The sequence below is a fragment of the Crocodylus siamensis genome, chromosome 15 (assembly GCF_052110815.1).
Source record: "Crocodylus siamensis isolate JL-2025a chromosome 15, ASM5211081v1, whole genome shotgun sequence".
In the NCBI taxonomy this organism is placed as follows: Eukaryota; Metazoa; Chordata; order Crocodylia; family Crocodylidae; genus Crocodylus; species Crocodylus siamensis.
The window spans coordinates 47340736-47358478 of NC_143409.1; the positions used below are offsets into that span (position 1 = coordinate 47340736).

Sequence of the window (17743 nt, forward strand, 5' to 3'; positions counted from 1 at the left end):
CACGGTGGGCCGGGGTGGCTATCGGAACGCGAATAGGTGGGATTAGCAGCTGCGGAGTCTGAGAGGCACCCAAGCATATGGTTTTAACTAAGGATGATTTATTTACTCACGCTTTGAAGCGGAGGCACAAGGTTGCTTTCTTCAGTTACAGTTGCAGAAACACAAACAATTAACAACAGAGGGGCCTGTTGGCCCACGAGGTTCAGTCCGAAGACCTAGTCCCAGGGCTGGTCAACAGCTCATCAATGGGGAATACAAACAACAAAATGTAAACTTTAACACTGTACACGGTAAGTCGCGTGATGCCAGTCCCGTAGGACAACGATGAGAAGCAGTGATGTTGGAAGCCGAAGTCAAAACCAGGTGAGTCGAGCCGAGGTTGCAAACAAAGTCCGGTTGCAAAATCATCGCCGAAAGTCAGTGCCAAGGTGACTCGGAAGCCAGGTAAATTGAGTCAAAGCCTTAACAGAACAAGCAACACGAAGCGCCAAGCGAAGGAGGAGATCGATAGGCCCTAAAGCCTGCCTGACAGACAGTCCCTGCACCAGCAGCCTCTGTCTTCAGTTAGCGCGATCTCCCCCCGAGGGAGGGGCTCACTGAACTTTTATATGAATTTAGTGACCAATCAGAATGCTCTCCGCAGAGAAATTTCTAGTCTGATTACCTCATGTCAGGTTCTGGCTGAGCTGCTCTCAGTCACAAGCTGACACAATCTGAGCATGCCTCTGTGGGGAAAGTAGGTCAACAATGATGGACAGGTCCGCAGGTCACCCAGGGGGCATGGGCTGGGTGAGCCTTGGAACTTTCCACTCAGAGCGTCAAATGCGCATGTCAGTTTAACCTCTTCTGTGTTGTCAGCATACATTTAAGATTTTTCCATGACAGAGGTCAGTAAGGCTAAGCACACCTTCTTGTGCATCTACACATGCATCACAAGCAGGTCCAGGGAGGTGATCCTTCCCCTCTACGTGGCATTGGTCAGGCTGCAGTTGGAGTACTGTGTCCAGTTCTGGGCGCCGCACTTCAGGAGGGACGTGGCTAGCATTGAGAGGGTCCAAAGGAGGGCCACTTCTATGGTTAAGGGGCAGCAGCACAGGCCCTGTGAGGAGAGGCTAAAGGGCCTGAACCTATTCAGCTTCCACAAGAGAAGGCTGAGAGGGGATCTGGTCGCCATTTTGCAAACTCACCAGGGGGACCAGTGGGAATTGGCGGAAGCTCTGTTCCTCAGGGCACCACCCAGGGTTACTAGGAATAACAGCCACAAATTGTTAGCAAGAAGATGATGCACAAATGCGGTTTGTTTCCTTGGAGGCACGCGGAGATCACAGACACACAGACATCAGTCGGCACAAAAGGATGTATTTGTTTGCAAACAAGGTCAGAGCAGAGCCAAGTGCTCAGATTAACTCTGACAAAGCAATTCTGTTTGTAAGCGGAATTTATCTTCTCTCTCCTGGGCACGTGTGCAGACACAGGAACTCTTACAGCCTACTTCCGTTTCATACAAGCATACATGTAGTTACATCATTACATACATCGCATGTATAGTATAATTAACTACTTAAGTATGCGGGGCAGAGAAGTAAATATGCAACAGCTCATTAAGCATGCTCAAAACTACAACAGTTCACTAACAGTTCATACCCCAAGGCCATGGAAAGTTGAATTCCAGCTTCTGTAATCAGCTTGAGAAAGACTGAGGCGGGACTGGGGGAGAAAGAAGCCTTGGACAGTATTTCTTTCTTATCAGGTGCAAGGTGCAAGCTGCGCATTTCTAACAAAGGTTCAGGCTGGACATCAGCAGACACTACTTTACAGTAAGAGCTGCCAGGCTCTGCAATGGGCTCCCAAGTAAGGTGAGGAGGCTCTCAAGAGGAGGCTGAACAGGTATTTGGCTGGGGTAATATGACCATGGCACTCGTTCCTGCCTGGGGCAGGGAGTCGGACCTGAGAATCTGGTTAGGTCCCTTCCAACCCTAAGCAGTAAGAAACTATGAATCCTAGCCCTACCCTCCAGTAGATCTACTTTCCTCTCCCAGCTTGGTTCAACTGCAAACTGCCGAGGGTGCTCTCTATGCCATCTTCCAGGACATTGATGAAGACAGTGAACAAAACTAGCCCCTGGATCGACCCCTGGGGAACCCCACTTGATACTAGCTGCCAACTAGACATCAAGCCATTGATTACTACTTGCTGAGCCTAGTGCTCCAGCCAGTTTTCTAAACACCTTATAGCCCATTCAGCCAGCCTGTACTTCCTTAGCTTGCCTACAGGAATGTTGTGGGGGACCAGACCAAAAGCCTTGCTAAAATCAAGTTACACCACAGACACGGCTCTCCCCACATCCACAGAGCCAGTCACCTCATCATAGAAGGAAATCAGGCTGGTCAGGCATAACTTGCCTCTGGCAAATCCATGCTGTTTGTAATCACCTTCTTCTCCAAGTGCTTAGAAATGGATGCCTTGAGGAACTGCTCTGATTTTTCCAAACACTGAGATGAGGCAGATTGGTCTGTAGTTCTCTTAATCCTCCTCCCCTTTCTTAAAAATGGGCACTTTGTTTGCTCTTTCCCAATCCTCTGGGACCTCTGCTGATCACCAAGAGTTTTCAAAGGTAATGGCCAGTGGCTTTTCAATCTCATCAGCCAACTCCCTCAGCACCCCTGGGTGCATCCTGTGCGGCCCCACAGACTTGTATATATCCAGCTTTTCTAAGTAGTCCCTAACCTGTTCTTTCACCACTGAGCACTGCTCACCACCTCTCTCAATTGTGCTGCCCAGTGCAGTAGTCTGGGAGCTGAACTTGTCTTTGAAGACTGAGGTGAAAAAGGCATTGAGCACTTCATCCTTTCCTGCATCCTCTGTCACAAGGTTGCCTCCCTCGGTGATGGATCCCCACTTTCCCTAATCCACCCCTTCCTAACCACATACATACCAGTGTAGGAGCTAGTGCACATGTGCCTCATTGGGGAAATGGCTTCCTTGTGCCTTTACTCCTCAAGGTCTCTGGAAAAACACCAAGATCTAGATCTACAATGCAGTGATCAAGCCCACACCTCTACCAGTGTGAAATGTGGATGACCTACCATTTTCATCTCAACAGCCTGTACAGGTATCACTACATATGTCTTATGAAGATCCTCCATCCCACACAAAATGGGAAGATTGTTATTAAAACGCCAGCATCCTGGCTGAAGCCAATGTTACCAGCATTGATTCAGTGATCCTCAAGCACCAACTTCACTAGACCAGACATTGTGAGGGGATGCCTGACTCTTGACTCCCAAAACTGCTCAACTCCCAGCCTACGCTTGGCCTGAGCTCTCACAGTGGCCAGAGGAAATGCTGCCAGGGTATATTGAAGGCATATATCTAGAAAATGGATGCCAAGTTGAAGAGCTAGGAAGAGCTGGCTACCAGCTGACTCCAGTGACTGATGCAGGCTCAAACAATGGCCGCCGATTGCAAGGTGAAGCATACTGCCCTCAAAGCAGAGAAGAGAGGAGAGAAAAGACAAGCACAGGAATCACTGCCCACAGCCTACTCTCCCCTGAGGAAAGACCTGTAACTGCTGCAGATGGTTCAAGGATTGGACTCTTACCTCACCCGAAGAGCCATCACCGAGTCATGGCAGAGATCATCCCTGAATGAAGGGATTGGTGACAATGACATCTCTTACTGCACGGGTCACTTTAATTCCGCATACGGACAATTTACTTCTTTAGAAAAGTTTGTTTCCTCACAGTTTATACATCAGTAACTCTGAGCAGACGTGACACTGATATTTCTTACTATCATAGCCCTTGTAAGGAGTGCGAGCAGGAGCTTTCTTTCACATTTTCTTGATTTTCCAACATGTGAACTTGGGTTTTTAAATGACTGGGAAGGGCAAACTGATGACTGGGGCAGTGGGATTTGGCCACAACCATAGAAAAGATCTGTGTGTGTCTGGCTCACAGGCAACACAAGAAGTGATGCTACAGTCCCACCAGACTGACATGGGAACATGCCAGGGAAGGTGATCAGTTTTGTTAATGAGGAATCTAATCTCTTAATGAAAACTGCTCACTCCACAACATTTATGACACGGAAATAAGATGTGAAATAAATAAATCAATCACCAAGCAAATCATACTTTGATATTTATTAGCAACACCTTTATTGACTGCAATAGTGAGTCCAATTAATCCCTTGGGAGTGATTTTTCAATAATTACAATGAGGGAAAAGGGCCAAAATTTGTACGAGTTACTTTTTAAGCAGCGGCAGCAGCTCCACTTCTCAGGACCGCAGGCTCTGAACAAGGAGCGCTGCAATGAACAGCAGGGCCAGGTACAACTGCATTTCCCAACACAACCAGCCCCGGGTTTTGGTGCCTCCTCTTTGCCACCCCTCACCCGACCCCCCGCAGCTGCACCCGTCAGTGCCGGACCCCACAGGCCCCCGAGGGCCCCTCAGCCACGCAGGAAATGACCCACGGGCCAGAGACGGACCGGCCAGCTCAGCCACGTCCTGCTCTCCGTGGTCGGGGGATGAAGAAACCCAACCTGCGCGTCCAGGGTCACGGACACGGCGCAGCTGATCGTCTGCAGGGAGAGGAGTCCTCCAGGGTCACAGACATGAGCACGACTGAGACTAGGGGGGACAATTAACAGGTCCTGTCTTGCACAGTTCCTTTCCCTCTCACTGCTGCCATCTGAGATTGATTTCACCCAACACCCATAACCAGGGCCGGATCGTGTCGCCAGTGAACGAGGCTGGTGGGAAGGTGAAGATCAGGGCCTTAGTGTCAGCATCAAGAAATGACACCCGCCCCAATGTGCAGTCCAGATAGACCCCGACCCTGCTGGGCTTCTGGGGCAAGGACAGGGGGGTGAGACAAGGGGCAGTGAGAGCCTCGTAGTGACCCCCAAAGCACCGCACACCCCAGACCCCCTCCTCGGGACTAAATCTGATCTCTCCCTTCCTCCTCACAGACTCTCTGGCCACCCCCACGGCCCACCATGCCCCCTCCCCCACCTCCACCTCCCACCAGTGTCTCCCTGAGGTGAGTCCCTCATGGCCCAGCACACAGCACTCAGTGTCAAATCTCTCAGGATTGTCAGGCAGATCCTGCCGTGTGCGTGTCCATGTCACACTTTTCCCATCCTCAGACAGGAAGAGGTAGGGATGAGCCATGTCTGGATCCAGAGTCACCTCCTCTGCGGGGAAAGGAGATACAGGAGCGTGAGGAGCAGAGCTCAGCCCGAGGACAGGGGGTGATCGAGGCAGGGGCAGCTTTGGCTGCAGCTGGAGGTGAATCCAGGATTAACTTGATCAGGAAGGAGCCTGGAGACCTCAGCAAAGAGCAGGGCTGATTCCCCCCTGGCAGGAAGAGATGGGCCAGGGACAGAAACGCACCGGCTGGGCCAGGGCTGGGACACGGCATCGTTCCCCTCCTGCACCTGCCGGTCACAGGCAGGGTTGAGAGACCCTGGGGGCTCAGGAAAGCCCAGCAGAGGTTGTGAAGGGTGTGAAACCTTTCCCGCTCTTTCATTTTGGGGGCCATTTCCCTGAGAGACATTCCCACTCTAGCAAGTCACAGCCAAAAAAATATAAAATTTGGACCAGAACAGTTTACATGTCACAAAGATGTGTTCTGTCCAAGGCTTCAAGTGCAGGTCCAATCTCTGAACTTCTCAGAGCTTACCCAAAAGGGCCAGCCTAAGTCATAGCATTTGGGAGGGACTGAAATATATACACGAATAGGAAGGGCTTAAGGCAAAAATGGAGATCATGTGTGGGGAAGTGGGAGTAGGAAGCCATAAGTGACTCATGTAAATTGAAGGTAATTGTGTTAAAAGCCAGGAAGTGTACTAGGGGTCTTAATAAAGAGAGTTGGAGTATTGCTGGAGCTCTGCTGGTCCAGGAATGTCCAGGGGGCAACGAAGTTTTGTGGCATATTTATTGGTCTGACATTATAGTCAGAAGAACTGTTGAACAAACTTTGGGGCATCAAGTGCCCTTCCTCTAATAAATGTGGAAAGGTGAAAAATTATCTCATGATGGTTCAATGGAAAAAGAAAGCAACCCCCAAACTACTGAAATTATAGCAGCTTGTGCACTCTTCTAACTTATGGTAAGAGATCCCTTAGTGGAAAGGGCTCTGCTCCATCTGTCTAGGTCTCTAGCAAGTATGATCTAGAGGAGTAGTCCCCATACAGTCCTTACAAGTCAGTGGCTGTTTCAAGAACTGATGTGTCTCCAGCAGGGAACAATGGAAATAAAAGGAGAGTCACATCCTCTCATGGACAGGGTGGATGGCTGTGGGAGAGAAATGTTGCATGCTTCCTCTCCCTCATCACCACTCGTAATTACAAGAAAACTTTGTGGAAGAGAAATCAGGAGAAAAGGAGCGAAAGCTACAGGAGAGTGAACAGACACACAAAGGAAGAGATCACAAAGAGGAAGAGAGAGCAGTACTGGGTAGGAAGGAGACCGCAGAGAAAAGCAAAGGGAAGGAAGTCAAGATAGACATAGGGCAGAGGAACCAAAAACTAGCAGTTTAGACAAAGTTCTCCTGGCGTATAAATGTGAGAACAGGAGCTCACATAACTCCTCCACTCAGCCACCCCAGCCAACTCCAGTCCCTTCCAACGCCCTTTTGTCCGGGTCTATTCAGCAGGCAGCTTCCTGCTCTGTCCTCCGACTCTCTCTCAGCCTCAAGTCCCTTTTCACTGTTGTTCCAACCAAACTTATTCTGATCCTGGCCCCACAAGACTCAGACCTTCCAGTCTTTGCTCCGTTATGTTTTATCACTGAAGTGTCTTTCTCCCTAGTACCTTTATTATTATGTATATTTTATTTTTCCTTTCTCACCCTAGTTTGTTGCTTGAAATACCAATATTTTTCATGCTCCTTGATTTAATATTCTTATTTTCCCCATTTCCAATTTCTGTATTCTTAGGGATGTTCTTTCAGACACAGAAATTTCATGTTGTCCCTTTTCCACAGATCATGACTGTCCTGTCTTGTCTATAAAAGAGTCAATAAGGGAGGTAGGAACAGCAGCAACAAGTGGTTGAGGTAGAGCAGGCCTGGTCTGGGATAGTAGCTGGGTCACTTTGCTGACTGGGTAACCAAACATGGCGGGGAATTTGGGGGAAGGGGGAGATCAGGAGGAGGGGGGCAGGACCTCTCAGAAAATTCTGCAGGAGACAGGCAAAGAAAGATCTGGAGGAGGAGGTGCAGTCCCATGGAGATGCATTACTGTGTCATGGGCTGCCACATCTCATGGTGTGCTTTGAAATGCATGAGGATGTGAGAGTCCTGCCATGAGGAGTGACATCCCCACCCACTGCCAGATTGGGATCTATGTAACACTTTGGGCAGGAACACGTTCTCCACCCTGGGCAGATGCTTTGACAGCTTGAGGGAGCTTCGAGGGATCAATCCTGATCCCTTCAGGCCTCTGAGGGACCCGCCTGATTTTCTTCATGTATAGAAAGGCCTGGGGCACATCACTGTAAGTGGGGAAACCAGTGTGTGTCCTGGTGTGGAGGCACGGGACTCAGGGAATACTGTGTGCCTCATGCCTACACTCCAAGATTTGTGTGACTTGAGGCCTCCACCCTGGGACCTGTGCTGGGTCCTGCACTGACCAATGCCTCATGCAGATGAACAGATCAGTGTGAGTCCCAGTGTAGGGGGCACAGGAGCTGAGTAATCTCCTCTGGCCTTTGCCTCCAGGCCTGGACCATGCTGACCCACGCTGGAGATACCTTGGCTCCTGCACCCACCTCTCCCTCCACCCCACCCTGCACTGTGCCTCTGCCTGAAGCATGGGTCAGGATGGATCTGGACAAGGGGGCACAGGGCACCAGGGACTCCCTGGCATCTGTGTCACTGCAGGACCTGATGTGAGGCAGGGAGGGACAGGGAACACATCCCCTGCTCTCCCACATCAGGCAGGAGACCAAATGTGGGACAATGGGCAATGTGTGTCATTCAGTAAAGCAGATCAGTTTCTAATGTGATCCCTTTCATTTTGGCAATGTCTGTTGCTAGGCTTAAACTAGGTGAAATGCATCTTTATGAATTTAAAACAGCCTGTTAAAGTGGTTTTAAATCCTTCTGGAACTGATTATTCGTGTACCTAGAAAATCAAGTGTTCTTTTGAGTCAATTCGCTGTACTTTCGTTTAGCAGATGCCAAATGGTCTGTGGAATGGGTTTGGTCAGTCCTCCAGATATCCCACATTGTATTGCTCTTCTCACCTCCTCCCTGATGCCCACTACTGTAACTGGCTACTGTGGTGTTTGGCCAGAATACTATTGCCCATCCTTTTTTCCCTCTTTTATTATTTAGCTCCATTTAACCTACCCACTGTGAGACATTCTGGGTTGGGTACTCACTCTGTCACAGCCCTGACTGTCAGAACCACTACCCTTCAGTTCTTAAAGGGTAACCATCTTACTTTGAATGCTTGGGCACTGTACATATAGGCAGCTCTGACAAGCAACAGTTGTGACCCGGTCCCCAATCCATGACATTTTGGAACTGTTCAATTGTTATATGTTTCCACACTCAACAAGTATACCAGAACATAAAAACTGCTATACTGAGTCAAACCAATGATACGTCTAATCCAGTATCCTATCTCCAAAACAGTATAAAGTCAATGATATAGGAGGAGAGCATTAAACCCTATATATATCTGGAGTGATCTTTTCCTTATTACCATATTCACTACCCTCCCTGCTCACCACCAATACTGGTCTAGAAATGCCAGAGGACACATCTTTATTAATTTTGAAAAGCAGCTATTAATACAGATATTCATCTTAATTAACTATTAATACATATATTAATATTAATAGTATGAATCTATTAAAGGATATAAATTAATAGGTTCCCAATGCTGGGCTGATTTGGCAACTAATATAATCTGAACATTGTACCTTTTTCCAAAGGCGGTGCAGTTTGTTCCAACCCTGAAAGCAACCACAGAATCAGACATGAGAACTCATTAGAAGAGATGTATTATTGCATGCAATGTCACATTGGGAAAAAACATCTAAAACTTCAGTGTGCCAAATAATAACCAAATCGCAGATACTGTGATGGCTTCTCTATCAGAGGACCACGCACTTACAGTCTTTGATATTTCTTAGAATGCTATTGCTGAAATGGTTGCTGATAATAAGGATAACTGTCCCTACAAACACTCTTTAGAAGCATGACAAAATTAGTAATGAAGATCTGCTCCTGCTGCCTGTCATATAATGGAGCATCCCACCTTGAATTAAATTCAGGAAGGGGCAGGCCTATGGAGTAATTGTGGCAGGAGGCAGAAGAGTGTTTTTTTCTACTTCCAGGCAATAAGATATAAACATTCTCGGGGAACTGTCACATAGAAGGAGATTTTAAATTTCCTGTTCACAGTTGCCTGTTCTGCCAACTGTTTGTCCATTTAGACAGGACACCACTGTGAGGAAAGGGGGTCAACATGCTTAAACAGCAACAGAGAAGAGACAAGAAATTATGGGCTGTGGGTACAACGTTCAAAACTATCCAACTGACTTAGGCATGTATGAACCTAAGACTAAACAAAAGTCTTCCATCAAAATTGTGCCCATATTATTACTGACCTACAGGCCCCTTTGTCAAGTTATCGTGGGTTATTACGGGGCCCCTGGCACGTCTTTATGAGCAATTGTGGTGGTCTGGCCAGGTTCCAGATGACTGGAAGAGGGCCAACATGTTCCCCATCTTTAAAAAAGAGAAAACGGAGGACCTGGGCAACTATAGGACTGTTAGTTTTACTTCAATCCTGGGGAAGCTCTTTGAGAAGATTATCAAGGAGCAAATCTGTGATAGGCCAGCAGTGGGCATGATGCTCAAGGGCAACCAGCACAGTTTCATTAGGGGCAGGTCCTGTCAGACCAACCTGATTGCCTTCTATGCTCAGGTCACAAAATCACTGGATGCAGGTGTCGCAGTGGATGTAGTCTTTCTGGACTTCAGAAAGGCCTTTGACAGTCTCCCACACCATTTTCATTAAAAAACTAGGTGACTGTGGCATTGATGCCTACACAGTCAGATGGATTGCAAATTGGCTGAGGGGTCCTACTCAGAGAGTGGTGGTGGACGGGTCATTTTCAGCCTGGAGGGAAGTGGGCAGTGGGGTCCCCCAAGACTTGGTCCTTCACTGTTCAATTTCTTTATTAGCGACTTGGACGATGGGGTGAAGACCAGCTTGTTTAAATTCACAGGCGACATCAAGATTTGGGGTGAGGTGGGCACGCTAGAAGGAAAGGACATTTTACAGCAGCAAAATAGGATGGGATTAAATACTGACAAGTACAGGGTGTTGCACTAGCTAAAAGGGAGGTGTACACCCAATGGAAAGGAGGGACCATCACCAGGGATGACTATACTGCAGTTGCTCAGGGATATAGTGGGGCAGTCAGGAAGGCCAAGGCAGACATGGGACTGGGACTAGCTTCCCGGATTAAGGACAACAAGAAGTCCTTCTTTAAATACATAGGGGGTAAAAAGAAGGTACTGGGTAATGTGGGGCCCCTGCAGGACATGTTAGGAAATTTGGTCATCACACCAGATGACAAAGCCAACAAATTTAACGACTTCTTTGCCTCCCATCTTCCTAAGCAGGGACCAGAACAGCCACCCCCCCCCGCTGGACCCCCCCTCAGGCCCCAGGGGAGGTGCACCTAGGCCAAGGGTTAGTGAGGAACTAGTTAGGGAGCTTCTGGAGGCACTGGATGTATTCAAGTCAGCCAGTCCAGACGATCTCCACCCTAGAGTACTAAAGGAATTGGCTGAGGTCATTGCAGGACCCCTGGCACGGCTGTACGAGCACTCATGATGCTCTGGTGTGGTGCCAGAGGACTGGAAGAGGGCCAACGTGATTCCCATCTTCAAAAAAGGGAAGAAGGAGGACCCGGGAAACTATAGGCCAGTTAGTTTTACTTCGGTCCTAGCCAAGCTTTTTGAGAAAATTATGCTGGCACGCATCCATGAGGGGCCAGCTGGGGACTGCATGCTTAGGGGCAACCAACATGGGTTCATCAGTAGCAGGTCTTGTCAGACCAACCTGGTGGCCTTCTATGATCAGATCACCAAATCATTAGATGCAGGGGTAGCAGTGGACATAGTCTTCCTGGACTTTTGGAAGGCCTTTGACACTCTCTCTCACCCTGTTCTCATCAAGAAACTGGGGGACTGTGGTGTTGACACCCATGCAGTCAACGGGGCCACCAACTGGCTGGAGGGCTGCACCCAGAGAGTGGTGGCGGATGGGTCATTTTCATCCTGGAAGGACGTGGGCAGTGGGGTTCCGCAGGGCTCGGTCCTCGGGCCTGCAATGTTCAACATCTTCATCAGCGATTTGGACGAGGGGGTAAAAAGCACCCTGTTCAAATTTGCTGATGACACTAAGATGTGGGGGGATGTGGGCACGCTAGAAGGGAGAAATAGGCTACAATCGGACCTAGACAGGTTACAAGGGTGGGCAGATGAGAATAGGATGGGATTCAACACTGACAAGTACAAAGTGATGCACCTGGGGAGGAACAACTGGCACCATACCTACAAGTTGGGGAACTCCTTTCTTGTCAGTACAAAGGCAGAAAAGGATCTTGGAGTCATCACTGACTCCAAGATGAACATGGGCCGGCAGTGTGGGGATGCAGTCAGGAAGGCCAACCGCACCTTGTCATGCATCCACAGATGCATCTTGAGCAGGTCCAAAGAGGTGATCCTCCCCCTCTATGCGGCGCTGGTCAGGCCACAGCTGGAGTACTGCGTCCAGTTTTGGGCGCCAGACTTCAAGAGGGATGTGGACAACATGGTCCAGAGGAGGCCACTCGTATGATCAGGGGGCAGCAGGGCAAACCTTATAAGGAGAAGCTACGGGACCTGAACCTGTTCAGCCTCCACAAGAGAAGGCTGAGGGGGGATCTAGTGGCCGTTTACAAACTAGTCAGGGGGGATCAGCAGGCATTGGGGAAGTCCCTGTTCCCCTGAGCACTGCCAGGAGTGACCAGGAATAACGGTCACAAGCTGGTAGAGGGTAAATTTAGGCTAGATAATCAGGAGACACTACTTCACGGTCAGGGCGGCTAGGGTCTGGAACCAACTTCCAAGAGAAGTGGTGCTGGCTCCTACCATGAGGGTCTTTAACAGGAGGTTAGATGAACACCTTGCTGCGGTTGTTTGACCCCAGTAATCTTTCCTGCCATGGCAGGGGGCTGGACCAGATGATCTACTCAGGTCCCTTCTGACCCTAGAAACTATGAAACTTGGGCAGTAGGAACCAGCAGCATGCCTATAGGCTGGGGAACTCCCTTCTCAAAAGCATGGTGACAGAAAGAGATCTTGGAGTCATTACTGACTCCAGGATGAACATGGTCCGACAATGCAAGAAGACAGTCAGTAGGGCAAACCATACCTTGTCCTGCATCCACAGATGAATCACAAGCAGAGCCAAGGAGGTGATCCTCCCCCTCTATGCTGGTCAGGCCACAGTTGGAGTACTGGGTGCAGTTCTGGGCACCACACTTCAGGAGCGATGTGGACAGCATGGACAGGGTCCAGAGGAGGGCCACTTGCATTATCCGGGGACAGCAGGCCAGACCCTATGAGGAGAGACTACGGGACCTGAATGCGTTCAGCCTTCACAAGAGAAGGCTGAGGGGGGACCTGGTGGCCATCTATGAACTTACTAGGGGGGGACCAGCGAGGTTTGGGAGAGACCTTGTTCCCCCGAATGCCTTCTGGAGTAATAAGGAATAACGGCCATAAGTTGCTAGAGAGTAGGTTTAGACTAGACATTAGAAGACACTACTTCACGGTCAGGGCGGCTAGGATCTGGAAACAACTTCCAAGGGAAGTGGTGCTGGCTTCTACCCTGGGGGTCTTTAAGAGGAGGCTCGATGTTTACTTGGCTGGGGTCATTTGAGCCCAGTTTTTGCTCCTGCCCACGGCAGGGGGTCAGACTAGAAGATCGAAGATCTACAAGGTCCCTTCTGACCCTACATCTATGAATCTATGAAGTTCCTATTACCTCTTCCAACCAACCTCTACTTGGGCCAGGCAGGCTTTCAAAGACAGGATAGATGGTGCTTCTAGGTGACTAGTTCTTTGCAGGAGCCAAAAACAGAGGATATTTTCAAGGTGTGAGTGTATTCTTATTACGCACCCTTCTCTTGGAAAGCCACACAGCAGAGAAATTTTAGACCCATTAGGGACAAGGGTCCAGACTAGAACGCAGGGCCCTATCCCTTCCTGGGTAGCTGCAGCTACCTCACCAAGCCAGACAGAGTTAGTTTGCTCTTTCTTTCCTGGCTCCACATCTCTATCTCTCCTGACTGTTCAGAGGCTGGTTTTAGAAGGAGTGACCAAGGCAACCTTGGGTAATGCATGAATTAATGGTGCTATGATGATTAAAGCACTGTACTTGGAAATCAGAGAGAGAGAGAAATGGAGGTTTGAATCCTTTTGGGGTAAAGGGCACCTAGCACCCAGATCTCTGGTTTCCTGAACAAGTGTCCTAAGAATGCAAATGCAGAAGCTAAAATACAAGAGTGCTGCCTTGTTCTGTGCAGTTTGATGCCTGCTAGACACATAGTCCGGGCCATCTCTCATTTTCAAGGTTGAAACACCAATACACATCCAGAAGGGACACATATGTAGCAGTGCACCTCCCTGGCCAATACAAAACCTGCTGCACATGCTCAGACAACACAGGTATAGTTACAGGTCCAGGCTGCCAGGAAAAATAGTATTTCTACCTGTGCAAAAGAGGAATTGGCACTTACATGGTTAAAACCTGTCATTTCCACTCACAAGGGGAAACAGAAATTGCTGTGTGGTGGGGACTTTTATGTGCCTTCAAAAAAAAAATGTGGCCACAGGAGATTTTGAGTTCTTTGACATTAGTAAAAAGCACTTCTTGCTTCAAACTATTAGTGAGCTTAAGAATTTGACTAAAAAGGAAAAAATGGAATTGAAATAACAGAAAGAGACCACTGATTCAATATGAACTTTCATTACCTGGACAGATCACAGCTCTTTTCCACCCTGAAATGAAGAGAAATAGTGGTGAGCATTTATTTGAACAAATGCAGCTGTAAAAGGATTCTTGGATAAGGAGCAGCTGACCCAAGCAAAAGCCAGGAATGACCAGTGAGGCTGGACACAAATGGGGCAACATGTGGAGAACTGTGACACTGTCCTTTCATGTCAATAGATCCATACAGGCCTCATCCATCAAAGTGATGTCAAACCTCTAGGTGCTGTTTGGCCACTCTCTAAATTGCAGTGACCAGGACACCTCGGTATCCAAAGACACCACTGACTTGAACCTGCTGTACCATTTCCTGGGAGAGGGCCTGGCTCCAGAGATACTCCCATTATTGCCATCTAGGCGGGATTACCATTAGTCATTGTCTTGAACCTGACCGAGAAGTGTCTAGTAGGTACAGAATAAAGATGCCTGTCTTCTCCATGGCTTGGGGTACCTTGTATACATGAGACACATGTTTAGGTACCTTCAATGACTCCCAATCCCATTGTGATGCCATCTTAAGCTTTGGTTAAAACTAATTAATGGCTTCATCTCCAGTTGCATTAATGTTCCAATTTCACTCCATGAACTGTGACAACAGCAGCAGTGCTCTCAGCTAATAATGATGACAGAGGCCAGGAAGGAGTGCCTGAGAGCGCTGAGCAAAGCATTCATGACCAAGGGCATGTTAGTGCTGCTGCCAGTTTTCTATTCTTTCTAGATACATTGAATACCATGGAAAATGCTCTGTTGGACACAGAAAAACTTACCAAGTTCTCACTGAAGGCTTCCTGCACTGAAAAAAAAAGATACATTGATTAAGTGCTTCACTACAACTTCATAAGCCTGGCACTTTGTGTTCTGTGTGACAACCTCTGTGGTGCTTATTCGCATACCGCTAGAAGTATCCAGGGTCCAGCTGCTGAGAAATGTCTCTTTTCTGCCTATCCTCGCTGGTGTGCATGGGCGAGAGAAGTGGGAAAGTCTTTTGTGCTTACTTCGACTCTGCTAACTTGCTTTTATCTGCTTTTTAAGAATTTGTCTATATGGAACCGGGTGAATCAAGTTTGTGTGCATGTTCACTGCCTTCTAAAATCGTGAAATTTCTAAGAGATTTGATGCTGTAAGAGAAAAGTGGGTCAAAGGTCGTTGAGGGGTCCTGTATGGTAGCATGACTGGTATGACAGCCTAAGATGGATGACGCCTGTGCTCAAGAGCTCCAAGGTAGAAGGGGCAAGCTCCATGTAGGAGTTGTGTCTGGGGATTGTATTGTACTTTTCCATGTAGTTGTGTAGGGAGATGTTCTGGTGATACGTAAATCCCTCTAGTGGTTTCAGGATGGGATCTAGTACCCACTTGTGTCTAAACAATGGGCATCTCTGGAGTGCTGGTAGGTCAGGTAAACACCTGTACGTGCTAGAGTCTAAAGACTTGAGATTCTTGAGTTTTCTCAAGGTCTAGAAAAGCTCATTTGCTTCAGAAACCAGAAGAGAGCAGTGGAAAAGTAGCCCCCACCTACCCCAGTGGTGCTGAGCATCTCTTTACTTACACAGATTACTGGGGGCATGACATTAAATATTGTGTAGTGTTTGACTAACCACATGGGTGTAGAGATGTGTGTCAGAAGGCATATCCCTATTTCAAGGACAGAAAGTTATAGAAGTTTTAACAGAATAACAGCTCCACTTTTCCTTAATGGTATACGTAGACATTTGGGGAAGTTAGGGGGCAGTTAGAGTTTAAAATGGCCACTGGATCGGCTTGGAGGGGTAAGTGTCCACTGGGGGTTTGGGGAATAGGCTTTTTTTAGCCCCTGATTCCCCCCACCCGCAGAAAAGCAACACCGCCTGCCAATTGCACTTTGCTGTGCTGGAGGTTTGGTGTGTGGCACAGTGCCTACCTGCCTCCCTTTGGTATTCATAGACTCTTTGATTTATTAGACTAAACTTTAGTATTCGTCTTATTCATACACTCTTTGATTTAATAGAATACAATTATTCACTAACTAAATCATATATCCCCCCCCACCCGTATTTACCTTTTATTTTGAAGAGATAAACATTCAGGATTATGAAACTTAACACAACCACCAGGATCATGCTCAGCACCACCATCCAGGGATTCACACTTGGAAAAAAGAGAGCTGAAAAACAAGATGCCCAGGGCTTTCTTTAGCTTGTTATTGGTGAAAAAAATCAAATGTATTTATTCCAAGGCTATCCATTAATAGCTTCTCTCAGGAGTTGCCTGAGAGATGAATGACAGCAGCAACTCCTAGCAGGATGCAAAAATTCAGAAATATGCTTTAATATCCAACAAATTGGCTTTTAATAATGACTGATCATGAAAAACAGGAGATATGCTATCTCACCTTTACCTGAAGCTGGGGAAGCGGGGAGTGGGTTTAACTCTGAAGTGAAGGGGGTGGAGGTGAGTGGGATGCTGGGGTCGGACCCAAGCTGTCGGGAGTGGTGTCCAACCTGAAGTTGGGTGCAGGGGTGGAGCAGGGTCAGACCTCAAGGGAGGGGAGGTGTTGGACCTGTAGTTGTGGGGGGAGGGATGGGAAGCAGGGTTGGACCTGGACCAGAGGAGAGGGGGTAGGGGGTTGTAGGCAGCCACAAGATCCCCCCTGAGTCATCTCTTGCGAAGACTGAAGAGATTCAGGTCCCTCAGCCTCTCCTCATAGGGCTGGCCACGGAGGTCCCCAACCATACAAGTCGGGGACTCAATGCAACAGGGATGGATTTGGACCCAAATCTGGGTGGAGGAGGGATGGGGTTGGACCTGAACTGTGGAGGCAGGGTAGGACCCTTAGTGGGTGGGAGGGAGGTGGAAGTGGTGTCAGACCCAAACTGGTTGGAGGTGGGGAGAGTGGTACTTCACAGAGTGGGGTGGGCAGTGTCAGACCCAAACTGGGGATCTGACGGGGGGGGGGGGGAACCGAAGGTGCGTAGAGTAGGACCAAAATAGGTGGAGGGGGGAAGTGGGGCCAGACCCTTACGGGGGGAAGGGGGAAGCTGGATCGGATCTGAATGGAGGGTGGTGGAGTAGGAACCTTAGTGGAGGGGAAGGACAACTGGGTTTGGACAAGAACTGGTGGGAGGCGGGGGACAGGGGTAGGCCCAACGGCAGGCGGAGTTGGACCAGGACCATAGGGGCAGGGTCAGACCAGAAGCAGGGGGGGAGGAAGGGGGAGTGGAGTCAATCCCAAACAGGGGGGACGGGGGTATGCGGATTTGGACGTGAAGCAGGGGGGAAGCAGGTTCAGACCCAAAGTGGGTATTAGGGGGAGGGGGGCAGGGTCAGACCTGAATGGGGGGAAGGTGGGTAGTGGGTTCAAACCTGAAGCAGCGGGGTAAGGGGAGGGTGAGGTCAGACCCGAATTGTGGCCATTGTTCCTGGTGACCCTGAGGGGGGCCCTGGTGAACCGACTTTCCCCGAGTCCCTGCTGCTGGCCCCTGATAAAGTTGTAGGCAGCCACAAGATCCCCCCCTCGGTCTCCTCTTGCGGAGACTGAAGAGATTCAGGTCCCTCAGCCTCTCCTCACAGGGCTGGTCACGGAGGCCCTCATCCATACGGGTGGTCTCCTCTGGACCCTCTCCAGGGTCCCCACGTCCCTCCCAAAGTGCGGCACCCAGAACTGGACACAGGACTCCAGCTGCGGCCTGACCAGCGC

General features: G+C 49.0%; 1 protein-coding gene across 1 annotated transcript in view; it reads right to left on the minus strand.

Annotated features, from left to right (window-relative positions):
- Positions 1-1324: 1324 nt before the first annotated feature.
- The window catches only part of LOC149852606 (butyrophilin subfamily 1 member A1-like), a 28803-nt gene continuing 12384 nt past the window's right edge, over positions 1325-17743 (minus strand). Inside the window, 4 exon segments of the mRNA XM_090030064.1 lie at positions 1325-5200; positions 8939-8971; positions 14055-14081; positions 16106-16210. Of these exon segments, the coding sequence (XP_089886190.1) occupies positions 4683-5200; positions 8939-8971; positions 14055-14081; positions 16106-16210 (683 nt within the window). The 3' untranslated portion in view covers positions 1325-4682.